Source organism: Crocuta crocuta, unplaced genomic scaffold (genome assembly GCF_008692635.1).
Source record: "Crocuta crocuta isolate KB4526 unplaced genomic scaffold, BGI_CrCroc_1.0 scaffold20, whole genome shotgun sequence".
NCBI lineage: Eukaryota > Metazoa > Chordata > Mammalia > Carnivora > Hyaenidae > Crocuta > Crocuta crocuta.
The window spans coordinates 661,853-689,125 of NW_027527932.1; the positions used below are offsets into that span (position 1 = coordinate 661,853).

The window sequence follows — 27,273 nt, forward strand, 5'->3', positions numbered from 1 at the left end:
CAAACACATCTAGCATCCAGAGTGTGGTTTCTAAATACCATTCTCCAAAAGGAAGCATGGCTCCCTGGAGTAATGGCTGATTTTAGGGCTGAGGGGTAAGTACCAGAAAGTAAGAAGTGCCCACAAAGAATGGACAATGGGTTATAACCCAAAGTACAAAATAAATATACATGAAATGAAAGTGATATAAATAAATGATTGAATAAATAAAGGGAAGAGGAGGGACAAATCTTTCCTATAATTTTTTTATTTTACATTTCATTATTTTATTGTTTATAATTCTGTGTAATATATACAGATAACCAATGCCCTCTCCAGGAGATGGAGCTGAATCCCACCTCCTACCCATTCTTACAAGTCTGCCAGATTTCTTGATTTGTGTCCTAAGAATAATACTAACTGCAGCAGAGAAACCTGGCAAATTCTACTTTAACCAAATGATGAAGGTTCCCATCCCCAGGATGTGATGCAATGTGATATGATGTGAAGGCCACTTGCCCTGTGCTATTCTTTCCCAAAACCCTTAACAACAGTCTAATCATGAATAAACTTCAGATAAACCCAGACTGAGTGACATTCTACAGGATTCTAGAAGGTCAATCCCCCCTGGACTGCTACAGTCATGAAAACAAGAATGAGGAACCATGCCAGACCAGAGGAGATTAGGAGACCATGACAACGAAATGTAACATGGTACCATATATACAGATTACATCCTGGAATAGAAAGAGAACATTAATGGAGAAACTACAGAAATCCCAAAGGCCTGGAACTTAGTAGTAATGTTCCAATATCAGCTTTTTAGTGACAGTCATACTCTAGTAACACAAGATGTTAACAAGCAGGAAAACTGAGTGAGGGGCATGTGAGAAGTCTGTCCTATGTTTGCAACTTTTCTTTAATCTAAAATTATGCCAAAATAAATAACTTATTTTCTTTAAATAAACACCCTTTAAAAAAAGTGTGGTATTTACCTACTATATTGACTTTACCTCCTACGAACTGACTGCAATCTGCAGCTTGAAGAATACTGCTTTAAAAAATAGAGGACTCCTTTTGGCAAAAATAATCAGAAATATTTGGTAGTAAGTTACTTTGCTAGAAAATAAATATTTTAGAAAATACATTGTTAATGGAAAATGTAAAAAACAGCTTTAAAATTATTATTCCAACTCTGAAGTTTTCAATTCCTATATCATTTTCCCCTATCGGACTAAATTTCTGTGCCTAATTTTATAGAAGACTAAGATAGGGAAAATAAAGAGACTGTTTTCTTAATTGTCTAGTTTATGTCTTCTAGTCTTCTTTCACCTCCCTCTTTTATAAGGACCCCTGCCATTTAGATAAGCTTTTACAAAGCCATTTCTGCACCCACTTGCCTTGTGTATGTAAGGTCAAAAAAGGAGTCAATTATTTTTCATTCATGGATTTTGGTGGTGAGACAATCCATTCTAAGATAGAGCAGGAAGAATGGTATGCCCCCAAAACTGATTTTTCACTAAGTCTAATCCTATTAAACATTTCATGTTTACGGCTACTATTGTGGTTTTCCTTCAAGAAAGTTCTACTTCTTTCTTTCTTTCCCCCTCCCCCCCATCCCAGTATCTCTGTCACCACAACCACTACCATCATCACTACCATAAATATATTATCGGCAGTAGGGAAAGACAGTTAAAATACTCAATTTAAATGTTTTATACTAGGTTAAATATTAATTAGATAGCCCATATTTTCACAGTGAATAGATTCAACAAGTGTGGATGTTTTATGATGGCAACATAATCTACATAAACCTCAAGAATGTGAATTTACAAGCATACTGGTTAATTAAAGAAAGAGCTATTTTGCCCCCACCAAAAAAAAAAAAAAAAAAAAAAAAAGGAAGGAAAGAAAAAACCTACAACAAACTACAAATACCGACTCAATAAAGCATATATTGTGTTGGATTAGTTGTACTGAGTCCCTCCACTGGGACAGAATTGTTGAGCTACATTTCTTTTGGGAGAAAAGGCTATTTCAGTCATATAGTTTCACCAACAATCTGTTAAAAACTTTTCTCAAGCATGCAAACTATTCATTCTAATAAATGTGACTTTACAATAAAGATTAATTAATCCTGTTCCAACACTGCAGAATTACTGGAGGGGTTCTGATTAACGTCTGATTCTTTCTCCTGAAAAACAAAGATACAAACAAATAAAAACACAACTCACCACTCACCTTATATGAGTCTCGTCATCACTGTCCATGTGCAGCAAACGCCCTTGCAGACGCCGCTCTTCACTACGAAGCTGTTTCCTCATTTCTGATAACTCCATTATAACATTTTTTTTCTCTTCTGCAAATTCACAATAAGTAAAAAATAAGACAGGTATAAGAAGAGAAGATTAAACATTTAATATAACCTGACATCATAAAACTAAAATGCTCAGAGAGACATTTTTATGAAAAGTTGATTTTTACATTTTTTTATATATATACAGATCTCATTCATGAACACCAGTAAGATGCCACACACATTTCTGATAATATAGGGATTTTAAAAGTTAAGAAATATTCTTGGGGTGGGGAAAATGCAACTATAAAGGGGCAGCACAAGAGCATTACTGTGTGGTGATACCACAGTTCTACACCCTGACTATAGTCCACGTAAGTTTTACAGAATACAAATGCACAAAATGACACACAAATGCAAACACACATCAGTTGCTTCACGCTGAAACTGTGAGCCCTGATGGAGGTCTGTAGAACACAGCAATGTTAATTTTCTGGCTATTGTTCTATGCAAGTATTCCCATGGAGGGAAGCTGCGGGAAGGGTACACAAGACCTCACTATAGTCTTTGGCAATATTCTATGTGTATAATTACTTCAAAATAAAGAGTTTAAGGGGCGCGTGGGTGGCTCAGTCGGTTGAGCGGCTGACTTCGGCTCAGGTCACAATCTCACGGTTCATGGGTTTAAGCCCCGCGTCGGGCTCTGTGCTGACAGCTCAGAGCCTGGAGCCGGTTTCAGATTCTGTGTCTCCCTCTCTCTCTGACCCTCCCCTGTTCACGCTGTCTCTCTCTCTCTCTCTCTCAGAAATAAATAAAAAAAAGAAAACTTTAAAAAAATAGTTAAGATGTTAAACATTATAAAAAAAAAAAATAAAGAGTTTAAGGGAAATATTCCAGATTACAGACTTCACAGTTAACTCTACCTTCTGCACGGAGCTGATTTCTCCTGGCAGGTACTGGAGGAGACTGTGCCCTGGACGTGGAACTTTCCTGTTTAATAATCAAAGATATACTCAGTATGTCTTCCCTACTAAGAAGTTTGAAAAGAACAATTTTTTTAAGTAACTATATGTAAAAGAAAACCAGACTTCCCAGTATCCTATCTATACACTTACCTGCAAGTATTTTTCCTTCCTATCACAATGGGACAGTCTTTGCTCCATCCAAAAACAACCCCTCCGCCTGTCCTCTGTATCCAGTGAAGTGACTCCCACCTCCTCCAGTCACTCTCTTGCCTCAGCCTACACTTAAAAATCTCTTCCTTCTAGGGGTGCCTGAGTCAGTCGGTTCGGCATCCAACTTTAGCTCAGGTCATGATCTCACGGTTTCTGGGTTCGAGCCCCACATCGGATTCTGTGTCTTCCTCTCCCTCTGCTCCTCCCCTGCTTGTGCACAATCTCTTTCTTCCTCTCTCTCAAAAATAAACAGAAAAAAAAAAAAACCCTCTTCCTTCTTAAAAAAAATTCTTAGCTCCTCCTTTCTCTCTCACTATCTCCCGTCCCTTCTCCCCTCCTCTCCACAGCCACCCCACGCTCAGGAAGAAGAGATGCAGGGCTGGCACCTACCCCCCCAGGCCCACTCACTCCTCACCACACAATCGCCGCCTTTGCTTCTCCACCCGTCACTCCACCAACCAGCTCTCCCCAGTCGCCAGTGATGCCCAAGGGACACAGTTAATGGGCATTTTATGCCCTTATTTTACTTGCCCAGTAGCAAATGATATTGCCACTCTCTGTCACTTTGTTTCCTTTCTCTGCTTTTTAAATATTTCATTCCCTGGTTTTCCATCCTCTGCCCTCTTTTCTTTCCCAAACTCATCTTAGACTACAGTACTAATCTGACAAGCAACAATGGTAAGAGCTTCCAAAACTACAAAACCAGTCCAGAGTGCCTTCCTTAGCCACAATTCTATATAAATCTCACAAGAAGCTTGACAGTTGTCACGGATACCTACCCCACATATATAGTCAGTAAATACCACTATTTGTGTCTCTTAAGTATGTGTTGAACTTGTCACCCATTCTCAGCTGTTAATGTCACTGTCCTATTTACATCCTCAAAGTCTCACAGCTGGACCTGCAAACCATCTTAACTTGTTTCCAGATTTATGGTCTTGCCCGACCTCTAAAATACACTTATCTCCACACCACTGCCTGAGAGACCATTATGCATGACATATAAGGCCATTCTACTTATGACATATGTCATTCTCTTACACAAAGCATTACATGCATTCCCATTCATTACCTACTATAGACCTCCTGAATCAGAATCTCAAAGGGTGAGATTCAAGACAATGTTCTAACATCTTTCTTTGTCTATTCCAGTAATTAGCCTGTTTGGTAACCATTCATCTATGGGAATAAAATCAAACCCCTTAGCACTCCACACAACATCCCACATCTGTTCTGACAGACACCTCCGCTGCCGCGTTGGCCAGGCATTATCAGGCCAGACCAAACCTGGCCTGCTCTCCATGTGCACCGTATGGCTTACACTTCCCTCCATGATTCTGCACACATTGAAGGTCCTCTTTATGGCAAATTTCTACTCCTTCTTCAAGGGTCAACTCAAAGGATCAACCCTTCTGGAACATTTTCCTGGTTCTCTATTGATGGGAGCTCAGTACAAGGGGCTTTATTAGCATAACTACAGCTAGCCAGATGATATATTATCAAAGAAAAGGCCTTCTTGAGGGGCCTGGACAAGAACCATTTGCTAAATTATAATCTGTCAAAAGAATTTAAACTTTAGGGACCAAACATCAACTATAGCTGAAGCAACAAATAAATGTAAACACTGTCTGTACTTCAGATCTGAAAAAAATGTAACCTAGCTAAATATAATGAATAAAAAAAAAAAATCTCATTCAATTCCCCCCAGCTAAAATAACTTAGCTAAGATTAACATATCAAAAGAAAAAGGACATACCTGAATAAAGGAACTTATAATGCTGTCAACTGAAGGAGGTCTTTGGAGTTTGCTCGCAATTCTGTTCTGAAGAGCAGGAATTACAGGAGAAGGCTGTCTCAAGCGCTGGGGGAAAAGTATACACACACACAACCAACATACGTATGTAAATACACATACGTGTGAGTGTGTGTGTGTTTGCACACAAACACCCCTAATAGCAAGACCATTTAAGAAGTTCAGAATGCTGCTTTCATTTAATAAAATACTTTTTACCAGAAAAATGTCAGAAATTCAATTATGTAAGATCAAAAACATCAGTTATGATAAACATAAATTGATTTAGATACTGTTATTAAAAGAATAGGACTCTCAGATTAGAATAAAAATTTCAATAAACTTAAGCAACAGTATATACCAAATATTGGGAAAACAACAAATACGAAAAGAACTAAAGTAAAAAACTGTCTTAGTAATAAAAAGAAATAGGACAACACAAAAAACAAAAACTCTTTTCTGGAAAATAATATAAATCAAACTCTAAAATCCAGATCCCTTGTCATCAAGAGCTTCTTGGATGAGGGAATTTTCCAGATCATTCTACACCTCCATAAGAAAATAAAACAGGGTTGGTTTTAGTTTACAACATAATAAAGCCAACAGTTCCCAACTTCACATTAAAATCAAAACACTAAAGACATAAAAACTCCCCACAAAATTTGGTTAAAAAAAAAGCCACCCAGACCAGACCAGAGTATATGTGTGGATAGTAAACTGTTCATTTTGCATGGTACAAAATCAAATACCACTTTCTTGGTGACTTTGATAAAATTAGAAATATATGAGAAAATCTTTTCTTTTAAAATCACTAGATGACCACAAGCAGGATTATACAGACAATATAAATCCTGAAAAGGACCGCAAAGGATAAAGCAAGCAAAGCATACGACACATAATAAGAAAACAAAGGAAGCAAAAACAAACAAAAAAGTCAGAAATTCAACTAATACGATCAAATATACTTGGTATGATAAAAAGAGATGGATGTAGGGATCACTATTCAAAAGACTATAATTCTGATTAGGATAAAAAAACAAATTTTAAAAAAGCCAACAAAACCAAATTCAAGAAACTGAATATATAAACTAACTAAAAAATCAATGGTGACACAAAAGTAAAAACTGAGAGAAAAGACAAAAATATTTCTCAGGCATACATGAATAAAAGAAAAATTAGAGCTAGCCAAGATAACTTCACAAATGAGGGCAAAATACATTAAATGGAACAAAGCTGGTTTAAAACTGTGGTACTTCAAAACTGAACTATAATGGTCATAAAGTTATAACCCTAAGGAAAGCATTTTCTCTTAAACATAGTTAAGAAATTGGCAACTGTGGAAATTGTGGAAAACTAACAACTATCTTTCATTCTTAAATAATCAATTTTACAAGAAAATATTCTCTGTGTTTTTCACTCAGTTTTGCTACAAGCCTAACACTGCTCTAAAGAAAAATGTTATTAACCTAAAAAATGAATGAATGACCCTTGAATACTATTTTAAAAGGTGGAACAAATATATATCCAACTTTATATCCTATGAATGAAGGATACAACATTAGTAGAACACTGAAAGAAATAAAACAAACAGACACTAGGTGTTGCTTATAAATTCTCTTTTAAACAATGTTTCAGCAGATTCTAATTGCAAATATTTTATCTGTATCACCATAAAACCCTGGAGTGAGAAATAAAACCTGGTTTTGAACCAAGCAGAAATGGTTCACCATCTGAATAGTGTACCAAACCACATTATAAATACACTAGAAGAGCCCACTAGTTAAAAGTAATCTTGCAAATGCTGTTTAGGAAAAAAAATGTCTGTATAAATCTAAATTTCTGAAAACCATTTTCTTCATTCGGGCTAACTCTACAGCATATACAGAGTTTTTCAAGGTGTGGTCCACAGGCTGACATCTAAACCCCTAAGAATACCTGTAAAATGCAGACTTATTAAATCAGATACTCTATAAATGAGACCTGAAGATGTATTTTTAACAAATCCCCAGTGATACTTATGCTTATAAAATTTTAAATATAGCTTTGAAATATGAGCAAGGGTGTAAACTAGAGCTTCACAGGGGCAACTGGCTTCCCTGAGAGAAAACCTCTCTAATAGCTTTTATCCATGCACCTAACTGTCGGTATCCACCAGTCTCAGACATAGACTTGAAATCAGTCCATTATGAGCCACCGGGTTTTTTAAATTTACAATCCATCAAGGATAAATATTAAAACAGAGTAAAAATGAACTACTAGATACATGAGAATTTTTAAAAAGACATTACACTATTCAAGTCCAGCTTAGATTCAACAGACACGATTGCTTTGAAAACTGCTACAAAAGTTCCCAAACATCTACTGTCCATTTCTGTGCTTCCTCTTACCATGAACAGCTGGCTCGGTGCTGCTCCAGTGACCATTCGAACAAGATTAAGAATGACAAGGGTTAAATAACCCCTTACATCTGCTGGGGGGAAACAGCAGCAAAGCACACGAAGTTCGGGCACTGCACCCAAATGAAGCAGCGACTGAAGGGACCCAGAGCGTCCCCTCCGCCATCTCCTGTTTGCGAAGAACCCCAGGGCTCTCACGGTGAAAGCGGTTAGACTACAGGTTCAGTCGACATTCTTGTCTGAAACTTACTTTTGTTTCTTCACCGATTAGATTTTCTCTTGCATAGTAGTGCTGAAGCTGAAGATTATGTTTTTCTTCCTCTTCTTTCTTCTTTCTTTCTGCTTCTTTCCGTCTTTCTTCAGCTAACCGAATAAGCTCTTCATTTTTTAGCCTTTGCTTTAAAATAAAGAGAAAAATATACACTCCATACATACATTCTATAGTCTATTCAAATATTTGCTGTCTTATTTGTCTGAAATAAAGAGATAAAATTGAAGATATATCTTCTAATAGATGATACGGTATTCTTAAAAACAGGCTGTCTATAAGTGTCCATCAACAGACGAATGGATCAAGAAGATGTGGTTTATCTATACCATGGAATACTCCATGGCAATGAGAAACAATGGAATCTGGCCTGTGTAGCAACATGGATGGACCTTGAGGGTGTTATGCTGAGCGAAATAAGTCAGGCAGAGAAGGGCAAATACCATATGTTTGCACGTATAGGAGGATTAGGAGGAACTTGACGGAGGAACAAGGGGGAGAAGAAGGGGGGAAATGGTGGGGGAAAGGGAGAGAGGCAAACCATGAGAGACTCTTGAATGCTGACAAAAACTGAGGACTGATGGATGTGGGGGGGAGGGGGGAGGGGCACGGAGGAGGGCACTTGTGGGGATGAGCACTGGGTGTTATGTGGAAACTAATTTGACAATAAACTATTTGTAAAAAAAAGATAAAATAAAATAAAATAAAATAAAATAAAATAAAATAAAATAAAATAACAACAAAAAAAAACAGGCTGTCTATTTAACAATGAAGTATTAGGCATCTTTTAGAACATCCTAGTCTGCCTAAACCAATTTTTGGCTTTAAAAAGTCATCATTTATCTCTCTTAACTTAGTCTTTCTTTCACTTTAATAAATAGTATCCAATAAATGAATATTGATAGGATACTTTCTAAACATAACGCCAGGCTGTTCTCTGTAATTATCTTTCCAACTCAAAAGACTTCACTTTAAAGGTAAGGAGAAAACCAGAGTAGGAAAAAATGCACCTCCTCCTCTCTCTCCCTTTTCTTTTCCTGTTCCTCTTCATACTCTTGCTGAATTCGTGCTCTCTGTTCTGCAAGCCGTTTTTCTTCTTTTTCTTCTGCAATCCTCAGTCTCTCTCGCTCTGCTTCCTCTCTTTGTTTCTTTTCCTCAATCTAAAGAGTTAAACCTAGTTATTACATTGCAAAACTGCTGAAAGTTAGAGTACCAAGTAATATTTCTAGTACCCTATGAATTCAACATTCATAACACCCTCTTTTTTAAGTTCCTAAATTTTTCAGTTTCCTGTATTTTATTAGGGAGGCCACATGATGTGATGTTAAGAATTATGAGTAAAACTGCATCTCCACCAAATACATACACACTGGGTGAACTTCTTATTCAGTTCTGTCATCTGCTAAAAAGAGTTATTAATGTCTACTTCTCCAAGGAGTGTTCAAAGAATTGAAGGGAAATAATGTATATAAAAAATATAAAAGTTCCTCCTGTTTAGAGGTACTCAGTAAATAACTCATATTATTTTATAATGATTGTTACTACTATTCCTCAAAGTTCCTTGGCTTAATTAGTATCTGGAAACAACAGTGTAATATTTTAGCATTTAATCATTCCTTATGCAAGACTCCCTTCCCCAGAATGCCCTTCGTCTTTCCTATCTACTGGCAAGTGGAAAGGTAAACAAGGATTTTAGCCACAAGGATTCATAATTAAGTTTCATCTTGAAAGTCACCTGGGGCGTAGAGTGCTGAGTACTCTGAAGAAATACTCTAAGGGAGAGCTTTAGATCTAAGATCTTCTCAGGAAGAGAACCCTGAGATACAGTCTACATCCTCCATGAATGAGGTAGGGAAGAACGGCAGCTTGGGTGTTGGGTCTTCATGATGCTGTTTTTAAGGTTATCAACAGATTTTAGTTACTTTTAAGTACGAAATGGTTATAACTATTCATATTATTTTCATTGTTCTTATCTACATTTCCTCTACCTTCAAGGCTGTCACATCTAGTGTTTCCAATCTTTTGAGCTGTAAGAACTATAATCTTTTCACACGTCTCATGACTTTACATGCTAGGGCTTCTTGCAACACTTCTTTCACACAACACTATTAAATATGTACAATCCTAATATTCAGTACTAATAGGGTAAACATAATCACTTCTTCAAGTACAATAAACCTAGATAAAATGTCATTTACGATCTATACAACAAAACCTCACATTTAACACTCAGTTCTCCCTTCTCCCTATCCACCAAAAAAAAAAAAAAAGAAAGAAAAATCACAATCACAAGGTCACTTCTCCATTAACGGTCAGGGTCATAATCATAACTGGATTACACAGCTAAGGAATCCACAGGAAATGCCATTCCAACAAAAATGCTACATAGTAGTTCAACAGAAAGAAGAAAGCTATCATCTAGGTCAGTGGTTTTCAAAATGTATCATACAAAAGTGCTTCAAGGGTTCTGCAAATCTTTTATCAAATTTGCTAGTCGTTTCTAAAGCTGTAATTAAAAATGACATGTAAACACTCGGGTGTGTTACTTATCAAATTCTAACCACATGAAGATTCTACCGCATTAACTTTAACAGGATACCTTTTTTATGCAGACTTGGAGCTAAGGGCTTATCTTGCCATCTTTGCACACAGATTTGAACATTTTATAACATTTCTTTTAACATTTAAGTTTGGGGATTCTTCTTGTCTGGCAGTTTAGTGTTGATACTAATAAGTAACATTTAGATATTTTAACTTTTCTTAGAGTTTTGTGTTAGATTTTGGGGGACAGAGTTTCAAGAGGCTGCTAAAAGAAACCTACGTAGGCCACCGTTTGAGAACAATCCATATTCACAGGTACACTGAGGGTTTATAGGGTGGGAGAACTGAAGGCTAAACTTACTCTAAAACTCATAATAGTCAAAGCTTCCTCGATTACTAGAGAAAAGACGTAGAGCTCTCTAGAAACGTAAGCGCAATACATCCAGGAGACCTGGGTTCCAGCACTGGCTCAAAAGTGACTCCGACCCTGAATAAGCTGCTACCTGGCTTGAGTGGCCAATGCCATTGAGACCTCTGATGCCGCTCTCCTACATTCAACAACTCTATTCACTTTGCTGATCCTTAGAAAGGTCTTTCCATCCATTTCCATTGTTGCCACTGTAGTAAAATACCCCTGCTTCCAATCTTTTAAATCCTTCAATAATACATGCTAAAAACTAATTCCAGTGTTCAGTTTAGTTCAGTTTAGACATGTTTGAGTAGAACTTAAGAAGAATTTGTTTAAGAAGTTGGCCTTAGAAGTCAAACTAAGGAATCTGGACATTTTCTGTAGAAAAGAAAAGCTACTGCCAGGTTCTGAGTAGCAAAAGAAGTAAGAAGTCATGTCAAAGGAAGACTCTCAGGCCATAGGATATAATCTGACACTGCGATAGAAGTGTGGGTGGGAAGGGGTGTGCAGGTGAGAAGAAAGTGTGAGTCCTTCTCATTCACCTCAGGCTCCACCCCGAGTATTCAGCCCTCTGTCTACAAGAGTAGCCACAGAATGAGAGTTCAATAAGTCTGTTTGCTTAATAAACACTGGATGCTCAAGTGTCTTCATTTGGGAATTTCTACTATTTTTAAATACTATTTGCTTACATACATAAATGGGGCATATAACTGCAAAATGTGATTATGTATGATTTTTAATAACTTACAAACTGTACTGAGTCAAGAATATCATATCGCTTGGGAAAAAACTTGATTGTCTACTAACACAAAAGCATCTAGAAAGACTCATTCTATGCCTAAAAATTAGTATTTTAAGCCTTTAAGTTTTAGAAATTTCAGCATTAACAATTGACTTCATAAAGAAAAGATTAAGACAACTGGCATGCCTACATGTTTCCATATTCCTTTTTCAGATATAAATGAAATAATACCATTTTAGTACTACCTATATTTGATATAAATGAGATATTTGAAATAACTGTGCATTATTTTAGAATTTATACTTTATCCTGTGGATAAAATCTTTGCAAGTATGGCTTATTATAATTCCAACAAAACTTAGAAACTGTGACCAAATAAGTACTTCACCTGAAAACGAAGAAAGTTCTTGTATAATTCTTGCTGTTTAATCTGAAGTTCAGTTGGAGGCTCACAAAATATATTTCCCCGAGCAAAAGGAGAGCTCTGTGTTTGCATATTACCTTGAAAGAGAAATTTTGCAAAGACATCCCATTACATAATGCTTAGAATATTCCAAAGGTTAAAGAATAAAGTTTGCTAATAAATCCATACTTTGAATAAATGTGCTAACTATGGAAGTCCAGAGTTAAAAAATCAGAAGAGAAAGGCTGATATTAAATCTGAAGACCAGTGAAAGGTCATGAGAGAAAGAAAAATGGTGATACAAAGTAGTTTAAAAATCCTAATATATCGATATTTGAAAGACACCAAGGAAACAAAGGTACATATGGAGAGAAAAAAAAGTACATCTCTATCTAAGTTCTTATGTGTGTGAATATCCTTTTCTTAAGGGGATGCTTAATTACATATTAAAATGTATTATGTATACACATATTAAAAAGTTTCTAAAATTGTTTTAAAAAATTAGTAATTCCAAACTCTTTCTATCTGTAGTTCACAAATGATTAAAAGCCAGCTCTATAAACATTTTTTACAAAATAGAAACATTCTTTTAATCATTGTGACAATTTTTATTTAAAAATTCTATCAAATTAACGGGACATAGGGGCAGCTGGGTGCCTCAATCAGTGGAGCATCCAACTCTTGATTTTAGCTCAGGTCATGCTCCCAGGGTCATGGGATCAAGTCCTGTATTGGTCTCTGCGCTGAGTATGGAGGCTGCTTAAGATCCCCTCTCTCTCTCTCTCTCTCTCTCTCTCTCTGCATCTACCATTCTCCTCCACTTGTGTACTCTCTCTCTCTCAAAAAAAAAAAAAAGGGGGGGGATATAAACCTGAAAAATACAAATATGCTATATGTTCCTATAAATAGTATTATACATTCTGGGGGAGGATTATACATTATTTCATAAAGGCAATGTGAAAAATAATTATACGCCAGGAGTCTCTCTTTAAATGCAAGAAAAATAAATTTAAGCCTTATATAACTTTTTATATTATTTTTTTAGTTGCTGACTCATTCTTTATACCACCAATATAAATCATGTATTTCTCTTACTCATGCTTTGCATTTTAGCTGCCATTTAGGTCTATTTTGCCTCTGTATTTAAATTTATTAATACTTAATAGATCAGCAGAAAGTCAAAACAATACTTAAAATGTTATGTATGGTAAGGTGCACCTGGTGGCTCAGTCAATTAAGTGTTGGACTTAGGCGCGGGTCATGCTCTTACAGTTTGTGAGTTCAAGACCCACGTCAGGCTCTCTGCTGTCAGCACAGAACCCACTTCAGATGCTCTGTCTCCTTTCTCTCTGCCCCTATGTTCATGCTCTCTCTCTCAAAAATAAAATATTTAAAAATAAAAATAAAATATGGTGAAAAGGTGGATTAGCAAAACAAAATTAAGTTTTTAATAATAAAGTTTAAAGGGGTGCCTGGGTGGCTCAGTCAGTTAAGTGTCCGACTTCGGCTCAGGTCATGATCTCATGGTTCGTGGGTTCCAGCCCCACGTCGGGCTCTGTGCTGACAGCTCAGAGCCTGGAGCCTGTTTCAGTCTGTGACTCCCTCTCTCTCTGATCCTCCCCTGCTCATGCTGTCTCTCTCTCTCTCTCAGAAATTAAAAAATAATAATAACGTTAAAAAAAGTAAATTATAAAAATAAAATCATAAGGAAACATGTGCTCTATACAAAGAAAATGGAAATGTTTTTCTAGGCATCATAAGAAACTAAAAACTAAGTTTAAGCCAAATTAGTATAGACTTGATAAATATGATTCTTCATTCTAAAACCAAAAAGTAAAAGAAAAACAATGAACTTTGGGAACAGCCTCAAACAGACCTAATGAAGACAGAACATGAGAGGGTAAATGAATTTTAAGCACACATTATAATATTTAATTTTCAGATATGTTCAAGTTCCCTAAGACCTTTAAAAAATTAAATGCCACCTATATATGTGTGATCACACACATATATAAACATATATACACTTACACATATATGCAGGCACAGCAAGGAATTGGGTGACTAGATAGTTTCTTGTATTCAGAAAGTTTATTTTAGGTTAATTCTTAGTTTCAATTCACAAAAAAAGGGAAATTTTAACATTTTATGATGTTGTATGGTTTCTTAAACTAAGCATCCTGGCCAAAATACCAGCACCAAAACCCTGGCAGTGTGCTGAAAGACAACAGTCAGTAAATTCTGCTGTGCGTATTCAAGAATCAAGCTTGTGTGTTTTCTTGGGAAGGGGCCATAGAACTGTTGATTTTTCCAGTGTTTCTGCTTGATAAGCAGAGTTCGATGCCTACATTGTTATTACTGTGATGGAGAAAGTTTTGGGTGGAGAACTACCAACAATACCCGCTGTGGAAGTAAAGGGCAGAGAAGGAGTATGTGGCACAGAGATCTCAATATAGACTTCCAGAAGAAACACATGCAGAGAAAAATAATGATGTATCAAAAAGAAGTCAAAATCTCTTCAATAATGCAAGGTGTTTTTACTGAACACTGGGTTATTACAGACATAGAGTGAGAGTCAAATTAATAATTTCATCAAAATCAAAACTTTTTATTTTAGTGCTCCAAAAATGAAGACTGAATCCGCTAGGTAAAAATCTGTTGTGGGTCAAAGTAAGAAAGTACTTCTTGTAATCAGAGATCCAACAGTGGAAGAGACTGTCCATGGAAACCACAAATAGGACATTTCCTAAAGTATTCAAAAAGGCCATAGAGATTAGCACTACCATCAAAGACTTGAAAGATGAAAGGTTAATGATTCTAATCATAGCTCCTTACATAATCTGCCTGTTTGGCACATAATCATATGGGTTAAAAATTTTATTGGGGCGCCTGAGTGGCTCAGTTGGTTAAGCGTCCGACTTTGGCTCAGGTCATGATCTCACTGTTCATGGGTTCAAGCCCCGCGTCAGGCTCTGTGCTGAATGCTTGGAGCCTGTTTCAGATTCTGTGTCTCCTCCTCTCTCTGCCCCTCCACTGCTCATGCTCTGTCTTAATCTGTCTCTCAAAAATAAATAAATGTAAAAAAAAAATTAAAAAAATTTTTTAATTTGTTTTAAATGTTTAGTTTTGAGAGAGAGTGTGTGAGCATGGGAGGAGCCGAGAGTGAGGGAGACACAGAATCCGAAGCAGGCTCCAGGAGCTGTGCTGTCAGCACAGAGCCCAATGTGGGGCTCGAACTCACAGACCACCAGATCATGACCTGAGCCAAAGTGGGACGCCCACCTGACTGAACCATCCAGACGCCTCCATATGGGTTAAAATTTTTATAATCAGTCAGGGATATTTCAGAAAAACTTTCTATTGTAAAGTTCTTTTCTAGTATAAAATAAAAACTTTTGTGGAAGTACAAAAGCCAAATTTGTGGTAAATAGTTTTTTTATAGGCATAAAAATACAGTACAGCATATGTACAAAATATTTTTTAATTCCTTTGATTTTTAAATATTTAAGATATTTTCATATACACTTGATTAAAAAAAGATGCTGACAACTTTTCCTGCCAAGTCATAAAGAAAGATACTGAATAGTTTTCTATTCATAGAACCTTTACGAATGTTGTTTAATAGCAAATCAAAGATATTTCCTTAATGGGTGCCTGGAGAGGCTCAGTCAGTTAAGCATCCAACTCCTGATTTCACCTCAGGTCATGATATCACAGTTCTTGAGTTTGACCCCCATGTCGGGATCTGTGCAGATAGCACAGAGTCTGCTTTGGGATTCTCTCTCTCCTCTCTCTCTCTGCCCCTACCCCATGTGCACATGCACACACATGCTCTCTAAAATAAATAAATACAGGGGCGCCTGGGTGGCTTAGTCGGTTAAGCGTCCGACTTTTGCTTGGGTCATGATCTCGCGGTTCGTGGGTTCGAGCCCCGCGTCGGGCTCTGTGCTGACTGCCAGCTCAGAGCCTGGAGCCTGTTTCAGTCTGTGACTCCCTCTCTCTCTCTGACCCTCCCCTGCTCATGCTGTCTCTCTCTCTCTCCTAGAAATAAAAAAAAAAAAATTAAAAAATAAATAAATAGTTTAAAAAAAGATATTTGCGTAAGAAATGGAGATTTGATCAGAGAGCGAATTAAACTTTTAAAAATATTAAACTTCATTTCTCTGTACTTTGTGGCTTTACAAAGAAGGTAAATGACTACAAAATAAGCAAAAAAAACAAAACAATTAAAATAAAATATAACAAATAAAGTTTCTTTGTACAATATATCAATCACATCTTATCCATTTTCACTAATTCAAACAACTACAAGTGTAAGAAGCAAAAGAGACTATTTGTGTATGTGTAAAGAGACTATTTGATTTTAAGAAATGTCCTCCCACCAGCAAAATAAAAATTTTAGCAGAGGCTAAAGTATATGTAAGTTATAAAGCTCAGAAGAAATACATAGTATTAAGAAGCAAACTATATTGCCCTATTCACTTTCAAATACTTAAGAAAACAGTTAAGAAAAGGTATTGTAAATAACATGAATAATGTGTTACGCTTCCTGACTCTGAGTACCCAAACTCTCAAAATCACAATATGAATTTTGTCAGACAAAAGAAGAGAAATATTACTGAACAACTTTAGAAATGCAAAACAAACAAACAAAAATAGAAAGTGATTAAAAACCTGAGTTTTTATTTGCAGAATCTTCTAAGTTCTCAGCATGTGAGGTGGCCAAATTTTGGTCTAGAGATACAACAGCCTTTTTATCTTCATATGTTCTCACACCTGGGTTATGGTAGGCATCTATATTTTGTCTGTGCATCCTATTCAAATCAGCTGAGAGGGAAAAATAAATTCAACAGATACATTTCTATAATTAATATGCTTAATACATTTTCTTAGAGTAGAGAAACAGAGAGAAACGATAGGAGAAAGTTGGAATAATTCAATGGTATCTTGGTGCCCTGAAAACAGAAACAGAATTATTAAAACCTCTAAAAAGATTTTCAAAAAATAACCTTACGAAATAAAATCAGTTGAGACAGGGGCCTCTGGGTGGCTCAGTCGGTTAAGCGTCCGGCTTCGGCTCAGGTCATGCTCTCGCGGTTCGTGGGTTCGAGCCCCACGTCGGGCTCTGTGCTGACAGCTCAGAGCCTGGAGCCTGTTTCAGAGTCTGTGTCTCCCTCTCTCTCTGACCCTCCCCTACTCACACTGCCTCTCTCTCTCTCTCAGAAATAAATAAAACATTAAAATTTTTTTTAAATATAATAAAATACTGTTAACAATTTTAAGCCAATAAATTATTTTAATAGGTGAAATGGATAAATTCCTTTAATGATTCAAACCACAAAAGTTCACACAAGAAGAAATAGATAAACTGAATGTCTTTATCTATTAAAGAAGTTGAATTCAGGGGTACTTGGGGGGCTCAGTCAGTTAAGTGCCTGACTTCAGCTCAGGGCATAACCTCACAGTTTGTGGGTTTGAGTCCCACATTAGGCTCTGGACTGATAGGGTACAGCCTGCTTGGGAATCTCTCTCTTTGTCTCTGTCTCTCTCCCAGTCACACTGTCTCAAAAATAAACAAACTTTAAAAAAACAATTGATTTAAAAAAATTTAATTCATAGTTTAAAAGATTCCCAAAAAGAAAATTCCCAGCCCCAATGGGTTCACTGGTGAATTCTACCAACAGAAGAGGAAACTTTTCCCAATTCATATTTGTGAGGTCAGCATCATCCTGATACCAAAGCCAGACAAAATTATAAGAAAATCAATGATCCCTTATGAGCCAAGATGCAAAGTACTCTAACAAAATACTAGCAAATTAAATTCTACAACATGTAAAAACAAATAATAATAAAATTAAATTAAATAGGGTTTATATCAGGAGAAAGGCAGTTCACCATTTAAAAAATCAGTCAGCATAGAGGCACCAGGGAGGGATTCAGTCGGTTAAGCATCTGACTTCAGTTTCAGTCATGATCTCAGGGTTCACAAGTTTGAGCCCCACAACAGGCTCTGTGCTGACAGCTTGCAGCCTGGAACCTGCTTCAGACCCTGTATCTCCCTCTCTCTGCCCTTGACCCACCTGCTCTCGGTCTCTCTCTCTCAAAGATAAAAAAACAAAACATTAAAAACAAGTAAAAGGAAACTAGCAATACATGATTATAATCTTTAAAAAATCAGTCACGGTAATTCACCATATATCAACAGAGTAAGAAAGATGAAATTATCACTTCAAAAGATGTAGAAAAATCACCTGATAAAATTCAACAAACATTCATGATGAAAACTCTGAGCAAGAATAGAAGAGAATGTCCTAGACCGGATTTTTAAAAATCTACAAAAAACTTACAGCCAAGACTGAATGCTTTCCAGATGATAAGACAAGAATGTCTGTTGTCTACATTTCTAAACACTGTACTAGAGTTCCTAGTCACTGCAAATCCACCAAAATAACTGAAAGGCATTCATACGGAAAGGAAGAAGTAAATGTTTGCAGATAACTGCCCACATTAAAAAAATCCCAAAGAACCTACAACAAAAAACCAAAAAAAAAACCTAATAAAACTGATGAGTTAAACAAGAACATAAAAAGATCAACTGTCTTTCTATATACTGTCAATGAACAAATGGATACTGGAATTTTTTAATATTATCATTTAAAACAGCATTAAAACACACGAAATACTTATGGATACAATTAACAAAATATGTTACAAAATCTGAAAACGGCAAAATACTGATAAAAGAAGTTAACTAATAAAAATAAGTAGATAAATATTCCACATTCATGTATCAAGACTCAATACAGTTAAGATGATGGCCATCCCAAATTGACCTGTAAAGTCAATGCAATCTCCATGAAAATCCCACCACAGTTTTTTTTGTTCAGATTGACAACCAAGAGTAAAATTTATATGAAAAAGGGAAGTCAAGTTGACAAAACAATCTTGAAAAAGAAGTACAAAGTTGGAAGAGTCACACTTCTCAATTTCAAAACCTCCTACAAAGCTACGGTAATCAAGACAGCATAACACAGGCATAAGGAGAGATACCTAGATCAATGGAACAGAACATAAGCGTCCATAAATAACTTTATAGTCAACTGATTTTCAACAAAAGTATCAAGGCAATACAAAATGTTATAAAATTGTGTGACTGTAGCACAGCTTTGTGAATATAGTAAAAACTGATGAATTGTATACTTTAAAAGGGATAAATTCTGTGGCATCGAAAATCAGATCTCAATAAAGCTATTTTATATATTTAAACAATTAAGACACAGAAAGATAGAGGAACTACCAGCTTGAAGGAGACTAAAGAGACATGACAACTACATGCAATGTGGGATCCTGGACCAGAGTCTGGAACAGAAAAAGATAAAGGAAAATCCAAATAAAGTCTGTAATTTATTTAATAGCATCATATCCATTTTAATTTCTAGTTTTGGTCACTACACCAAGATGTTAACATTAAGGGAAACGAGGTAAAGGGTACCCTCCGTATCTTCGCAACTCTTCTAAGTCTTGATGAGTTATTTCAATATAAAAAGTTTTATTTAAAAAAAAAAATGATATATTCTACCTACTTACTAGAAAGGCTGAAATTCCAAAGAACAATTATGAGCGCTGATGAGGATGCCAAGCAACCAGAAATCTGTGCTTCAAAATAGAACAACCACTTTGGGAAATGGTCTGTTTCTTATGAAGTTAAATATACACCTACTATACACCCTAGCAATTCCATTTCTGTACATTTACCCCCCCCAAAAATTAAAATTTATGTTCACATAAAGACTTGCAGGTGAATGTTTATAACAGTTTTATTTATAATAGCCTTAAATTGTAAACAACCCAAATATCCATCATCTGGTAAAAGGATAAACAATTGTGGTACCTCCACACAGTGCAATACTATTCAGTAATAAAAAGAAGTAAACTAAAGGCATATACATGAACATAAATAAATCTCAAAAATGTTAAACTATAAAAAAGAGACACAAAAGTGAATATACTATTGTGTTAGAATGCAGATCAGAGGTTGGCAATGGTATGGAGCTGGATATTGGAAATGTTCTATATCTTGATTGTGGCAGTGGCTATTGGAATCAGTTGTCAAAACTAACTGAATAATAAAGGGTGAATCTGGGGGTCCTGGGTGGCTTGGTCAGTTAAGCATCTGACTCGATTTCGGCTCAGGTCATGATCTCACCATTCATGAGACGGAGCCCTGTATCAGGCTCTGTGCTGACAGCTCGGAGCCTGCTTGGGATTCTCTCTTCCCTCTGTGCCCCTCCCCCACTCACACACACTCATGAGCTCTCTCTCACTCTCTCTCAAAAATAAATAAATAAAACTTTTTTTTTTTAAAGGGTGAATTTTGTCTTATGCAGATTGTGTCTCAACAATCAACATAAAAGCAGACATAAATCTAACTGGGGCAAATACAATACATAAAAGAAACACAAATGCTTAAATATATGGGAAGAAACATTTACTCTCATTAATCAGTTAGAACTAGGAGATACTTCTGTTATCTTTCAAACTGGTTAACCATTTTTTTTTACTGATTTACTTTGGTGTAGTTTTAAAAAAAACTTAACGTGATATTCCTGTAACACTACCATAATCAGGACCCGGGACAGTTTCATCACCCCAAAATACCCCAACTTGCTATCTCTTTCTTGTTACGCTCTATCCCCAACCATACTCCCGGCAACCACTGATCTGTCTTATTGTGTTGTCACTTTGAGAATACACACATGTATGGAACCATTAGAAAGGTGCTTCTTTCACTTGGCATAATTCGTTTGAAGAGCCTTCCAAGTTATTATGTGCATCAACAGTTCACTCTTTTAATGCTGGGTAGCATCCCACTGTATAAATGTACCACATTTTGTTTATTCATTTACCCAATGAAAGATGTTAGAACATAGTGGTGTGTTTTTTTAATAGGAACCTGAAAAAATAACTTTAAAGAACATAAAAAGGAAACAGATTTTAAGTGTCATACAAATAATAAAAATGAGAGATATTTACTTAAGGGTTGCTATTATTCCAATCGTATGGGTAATAGATTTTAACATTTATTAATAACAATTCCTCTTATAAAGAGATCAGAGATCTTCCCTAGGAGAGCTAAGGATGCACATTAAATTTCTTTCTTTGTAATAAAAGATCAAAGATACCACAGGAGTAACTAGAAAAGCCAGCAAATTAAAACTAGCAAACATTAGTAAAGTACAGAGGATATATGGTCTTGGTTATCATCACATGATGCAAAACACAGATCCTTTCTACGTATTCGAAATACAACAGAAACCACCCAAATAGCATCAGAATATGACATAACTGGGGCACCTGGGTGGCTCAGTCAGTAAATGTCAGACTCGATTTCAGCTCAGTCACGATCTCACAGTTTATGGGCTCAAGCCCTGCATCCGGCTCTGCACTAACCATGCAGAGCCTGCTTGGGATTCACTCTCTCCCTCTCTCTGCTCCTCCCCTGCTCGTGTGCACTCTCTTTCTCTCTCAAAAATCAATTAAAAAACAAAAATGTTTTACTGAGAAGTAAACTTTGACTGCCTTAAACCTTAAGCCTCGAGCCTCTGAGAAATAGGGGTTGTTTCTTAGAGCACTTTTTGTTAAATGCCTGGACTAATACCTGTACTTTAAAAAGAAATGTTACAGCACTATCCTTAAATGAAAAAGCAGTGTTTTTCTAATATCTATTCAAATAAACATTTAACTTTTGAAATAAAAAATGTTTATCTATGTATCACCTACACTTTTCTCATCTATAAAGAGTGAAGAGTTCCAGTTTTCAAAACCATGAGGAGAAAAGAGCCATCTCAGCAACTTCAGTGGGCCTCAAATACAACTGTTTTTTAAAATGCCATCTTTAACAAAGAGGCAAAAGCCTACTATTTAGGAACTCTTAATAACTCAATATCCAAAAAGTATTCTGGATACTTCATCCCTCAACTATCACTATAATTAACGTGTAATATCTAAAGAACAACAAGAAATCTTTATTTTTACCATGTAATGGGTTTCTATTTTTCATTTCTCATTTCTAACGAAACAATTTTCAAAAATCCATCTTTGTCTACTTTTATTCTTATCTAAAAGTTAATAGAAACCATGCTAATATATATAACAAGTTGTGTAAGGCCTCTTTTTTCTAAGTGCTTTGCCATGTGGTTTTAAAGCAAACATTTTTGAGGATACTAACTGAAAAGACACATCAATATGATTTTACAACCTGCCAGAAAGTTTCTGAGATCAGGTCTTTATTTTTTAACAGAGTTTTGCACTATGCAGGTATATGGCTATATATGAAACACCACATTTCACAACTATTTCAGCTCATCTATTTTAAATATTTTTAACTAGTTAAAAAATTTTAATAAAGGCTTTATTTTTTTACTAGGATTTTTTTTAAATCTAACTACTAGCTTGAATAAAAACTTACCAATTAACATGAGTTTTTCTCTACAACTGAGTTATCACTAGAGGATGAAAAATGTGTAACAAGTTAAATAGTTCTCTAAGGAAAAAAGACTTTCCCAGCTGCTACCACATTTATTGCAAAACACTTCTTTTGCATTAAGCTACGTAAAAGGAGACCTTGCCTTAGAGGCTACAATTCCCACTTCTACTCTCCAGTTTTAAAAATTTAAAAATAGTTCAGTTTCTTTTAGAAACAAAGGATCCATGTCAGTAACATACTTATCAGATCTCCTGCCGCGTCCCTCAGAGGAGCGCCTCCGCCCCCGCGCCCCCAGGGGTTGTAACTCCTCATTTCAGCTTCTAATTTAGCTTCATATTCTTCTTTTTCTTCACGTTCTCGCTTCCTTCTTTCTTCTCTTTCCCGAATCTTGAGAACATTAAGGGATATTTACAAGTGCTGACAAGTATTTTGATACAAAAAGTTTAGTTCTAATATCAGTTTTAGTTTTCTTATTAGAGAAAAAAACCTGGAAAAAATTTTTTTCCAGCCTACTTCACTTTATATAAAATTTAAAACCATAAGTCAATGGAATCCTCAATTTAAAAACATTCCCTTGGCTAGAATAAACAGCTGCTGGCCCCTTACATCACGCCACGAGCACCTGCCCAGCCACCGATGCAGCTGAGACTGAACCAAGTCCTCCCCTCACCCCCAAACGTCTCCCTGAGCCACTTCCTCCCAAGTCACCAGCTGCATGAGGACCAAGAGGGCCGCCCTACTTCCCTTTTCCATTTCCCCTTTCCTGGGCCCTGGCCAGCCACAAACTGCTTCCCCACCGTACCAGACTTATCCTACCCGGGACCAACCCCATTCTCAGCATTCAGAGAAGCTGGACAATTCTGGGCTACAGTCTTCTCATCTAGTGTGAGCACAGGGGTGGGTCTCTAGGGACATCTGGAGAGGCAGTGAACAAGTACCAAGTAACTTTGGGAAGTTACTTTTAAAATCATAAGCACGTACATAGAAAATTTAAGCACCCACTCCAACAGGGCCATGGAAGTCGTCACGTGCATGAAATAAAATTCTAGAATTAGGAAATCTAATTTTGTCACTGGTGTTTGTTAATATGCTCACTTGAAAATAGATAAATTCAGTCTTTTATTTGTAGAAACCTACCATCCAAAAAATAATCTTCTAATTTAAAAAAAAAATCCATTTTCAAGGAGGTTGTCCGTATAAAGACTAAACAAAAGGAGCTTTAGAAGAAATCTAGTGGTGGGGCATCTGGGTGCCTCAGTCAGCTGAGCATCCGACTTCGGTCAGGTCATGATCTAATGGTTCATGAGTTCAAGCCCCACGTTGGGCTCTGTGCTGACAGCTCAGAGCGTGGACCCTGCTTCGAATTCTGTGTCTCCCTCTCTCTTCCCTCCTGTGCTCATGCTCTGTCTCTCTCTCAAAAGTAAAGATTAAAAAAAAAATTTTTAATAAAAAAAAAAAAAGGAAGAAATTCAGTGGAACATTACAGAAAAGTACCTCAGGTGGACATATACCTACCCATAATTCCAGGATCCTCTCAGAGATATATGGATATTCCCCAAAAAACCCCAAACATTTGATAAAATTACTTTTAAATAAGCTCTCTTCAAATATTACAAACTACAATAGAACCTATTATCCTCCTCCCTAAAAGCGTTCTGCTTCATTTTTCTCTTAGTTCATATTCATAGTCTCATCATTCACGTAGATTACAACACACAGCATCATCTTCAGGCCACCTACTCTCTCTCATTCCCTATATCTAAGTCCTATCAGTAAATCCCAGAGTTGCCTTCTGGATATTCTTCCATCTTCCCTGTCTGGTTCAGGGCCTCATTACCTCCTGTCTGGACTGCCTCAATAGTTTTAGAGTTTCTCTGCTACATCTCTTTCCTAATCATAGACATCACAACCAGCTATCCTCCTGAAACTTTTAAAGCTGTTCACATTAACTATTCCTTTCGCTCTCTGGCTTAAAACCTCCTCCTTTGGGCTACCCATAACAGAATGGAACTGAAAACTCCTTATTAGCTAAACTTCACAATCCAGCATAATCTGACATTTCAGCTCCTCCTCCCACGTCAATTCCATTCCCTGACTATGCCAGGAATTTAAAATCTATTCATTGTATAACATACAGTTCCTCTGCCACACAGAACTCCAAGGGACCACTGTGTTAACACACAAGATGTTCAATATTAAATGTACGAATGAACAAATGAATAAATGAATACCTGTTGCTGCAAAGCTTCTTGGTAAGACTGAAGTGACTGTTTTGGAGGGTTTGGTTTATCTTCAAAAAATAATCCTGAATTTATTGCTCGATCACTTGTGATTTTCAGATCGCTCTGTCCAACCATATTCCTACATCAAGTACACAACAATGTATATCCATTTATGACAAAGCAAGAATACAACACAAAGCTATGCTTTGAAACAGCATAGCATTTAAGTAGATTTAAAAATAGGGTAAAATGTTTCTCTGTGGGTCAAAGAGAAATCCTTAAGTAAATGTCCCCTTACTATAAGCTCTCTCCACAGTCTCTGTTTTCACAACTAATGGACCTTTTAAATTTTTAGATCTATTTCTTGACCTATGTGGCAGTTAAATGGGAGTAAACGCTTTGTGATAATTCATCAAGCAATATGTATATGACTTATGCACTTTTCTGAATGCAAAAAAATAATACAGTGGAAATCTCTCATAACAATGTACTTAATAAATGTACTTCAACTTCTTAGCCATTTCAAAAATAAAACAATAACATTAAAGTAAAAAGTCTGACTGTCCCAAATGAAATTTAAATTTTTGAAAAGCTTGGAATGAATCAAAAAAGGAAAAACTTAGAACATATGGTCATACAAATCTCAAGCAATAGGGGCACCTGGGTGGCTCAGTTAAGCTTCTGACTTGAGCTCAGGTCATGATCTCATAGTTAGCAGGTTTGAGCCCCACCTTCGGCTCTGAGCTGAGAGGTCAGATCCTGGAGTCTGCTTCAGATTCTGTGCCTCCCTCTCTCTCTCTCTACCCTTCCCACACTTGCACTCTGTCTCTTTCTCTCAAAAATAAATAAACATTAAAAAAATTCTTTAAATTTTTGTGACAGAGTAAAGCCTCGGACCTGATGGCTTCAAAGGTGAATTCTACCAAACACTCAAAAGGAAAACTAACACAGGGACACCTGGGTAGCTCAGTCAATTGAACATCTGACCCTTGCTTTTGGCTCAGGTCACTCATGGGCTCATGGGTTTGAGCCCTGCATCAGGCTCCATGTTGACAGTGTGGAGCCTGCTTAGGATTCTGTCTCCCACTTCCTCCCTCAAAAATAAATAAACAGAAGGAAGGAATGAAAGAAGGAAGGAAGGAGGAAGGAACACTAACATCAATCCTTCTGAAAGTTTTCCAAAAACTTGAAGGGGAAAGACATCCTAACTCATGCTAGGAAGCCAGTACTACCCTGATATCAACACCAAAGATGCTACAAGAAAACTACAGACCAGTATCACTCATGACCACTACTGTAAAGTTCCTCAACAAAATAGTAGCAAGACAAATTCAAAAGCCTACTAAAAGGATTAAACACTATGGCCAGGGAGGGGATTTATTCTTGGAATACAAGGATGGTTCAACATACAAAAAAAATCAATATTATATACCACATTAACAGAAAAAAGCAAACAAAAACAAAAAGCAAAACATACACATAATCATCTCAATTGATGCAGGAAAAGAAATAGATAAAATTCAACAATCATTCTTGATAAAAAGACTACAAATAACTACAAATAAAAGAAAACTGCCTCAACAATTAATAAATGCTGTATTTTCAAAACTGAAAGCTTTTCCTCTAACATCTGAAACAAGGCACCCACTTTTACCTATTTTATTCAACACGGTACCGGAAGTGGTAGCCAGACCAATTAGGATAGAAAAATAAGTAAAAGGCATCCAAACTGGAATATAAGTAAATCTCTGTTCATTGATGATATGATCTTACATATAGAAAACCCTAAAAGATTCCACACTCACAAAAAGACCCTGTTCCACACATGCACACAAAAATTAAGCAATGATAGGATACTACAAAACACTTCTGTAAGAAATTAGAGGACATTAGTAAATGGAAACACATCCCCTATTTATGGATTAGGAGATTTAATATTGCTCCAGTGTTAATACTACCCAACGTGATGTACAGATTCAATGCAAGCCTAATCTAAATCTCAATGGTGTTTTCTGCAAAAATAGAAAAACCTTACTAAAATTTATATGGAATCTCAAGGGACTTCAAATAGTCAAAAAATTTTTTGAAAAAGAACAAGCTCCAAGACTCACACTTCCTGATTTCAAAACTTACTACAAAGCTACAGTAATCAAAATAGCATGGTGCAGGCATATAGACAGACATATAGAACAAATGAATAGAGGGCTCAGAACTAAACATATGCATGTGAAGTCAAATAATTTTTACAAGGGTGCCATGACCATAAAATAGGAAAAGAACAGTCTTTTCAATAAATGATGCTAACAAAATGATATCCACATGTAAAGAATGAAGCTGGACTCTTAATAATACTTTATACCAAAGTTAACTCAAAATGGATCAAAATCCTCAATTTAAGACCAAAACCCATAAAATTCTTAGAAGAAAACATAGGGCAAAAGCTTCACAACATGTGATTTGGCAATGATTTCCTGGATGTGTCACCAACGACACAGTCAATAAAAGAAAAACAATAGGTCAAACTTCATAAAGATTAAAAATTTGCTTGCATCTATATTGTTGCT

The 27,273-nt window shown here is 36.2% G+C and overlaps 1 protein-coding gene across 10 annotated transcripts in view; it reads right to left on the bottom strand.

The window, feature by feature from the left end:
• The window catches only part of CSPP1 (centrosome and spindle pole associated protein 1), a 132,598-nt gene that overhangs the window by 17,614 nt on the left and 87,711 nt on the right, over positions 1-27,273 (bottom strand). For all 10 annotated transcript variants that reach the window (XM_077751774.1, XM_077751771.1, XM_077751773.1 and 7 more), the window contains 9 exons: positions 24,719-24,848; positions 22,727-22,874; positions 16,676-16,828; positions 11,987-12,099; positions 8,917-9,066; positions 7,889-8,035; positions 5,207-5,311; positions 3,199-3,265; positions 2,221-2,338 (listed from right to left, as the gene is read on the bottom strand). In XM_077751774.1, coding sequence (XP_077607900.1) covers positions 2,221-2,338; positions 3,199-3,265; positions 5,207-5,311; positions 7,889-8,035; positions 8,917-9,066; positions 11,987-12,099; positions 16,676-16,828; positions 22,727-22,874; positions 24,719-24,848 — 1,131 coding nt within the window. The remainder of the gene's footprint in view (positions 1-2,220; positions 2,339-3,198; positions 3,266-5,206; positions 5,312-7,888; positions 8,036-8,916; positions 9,067-11,986; positions 12,100-16,675; positions 16,829-22,726; positions 22,875-24,718; positions 24,849-27,273) is intronic.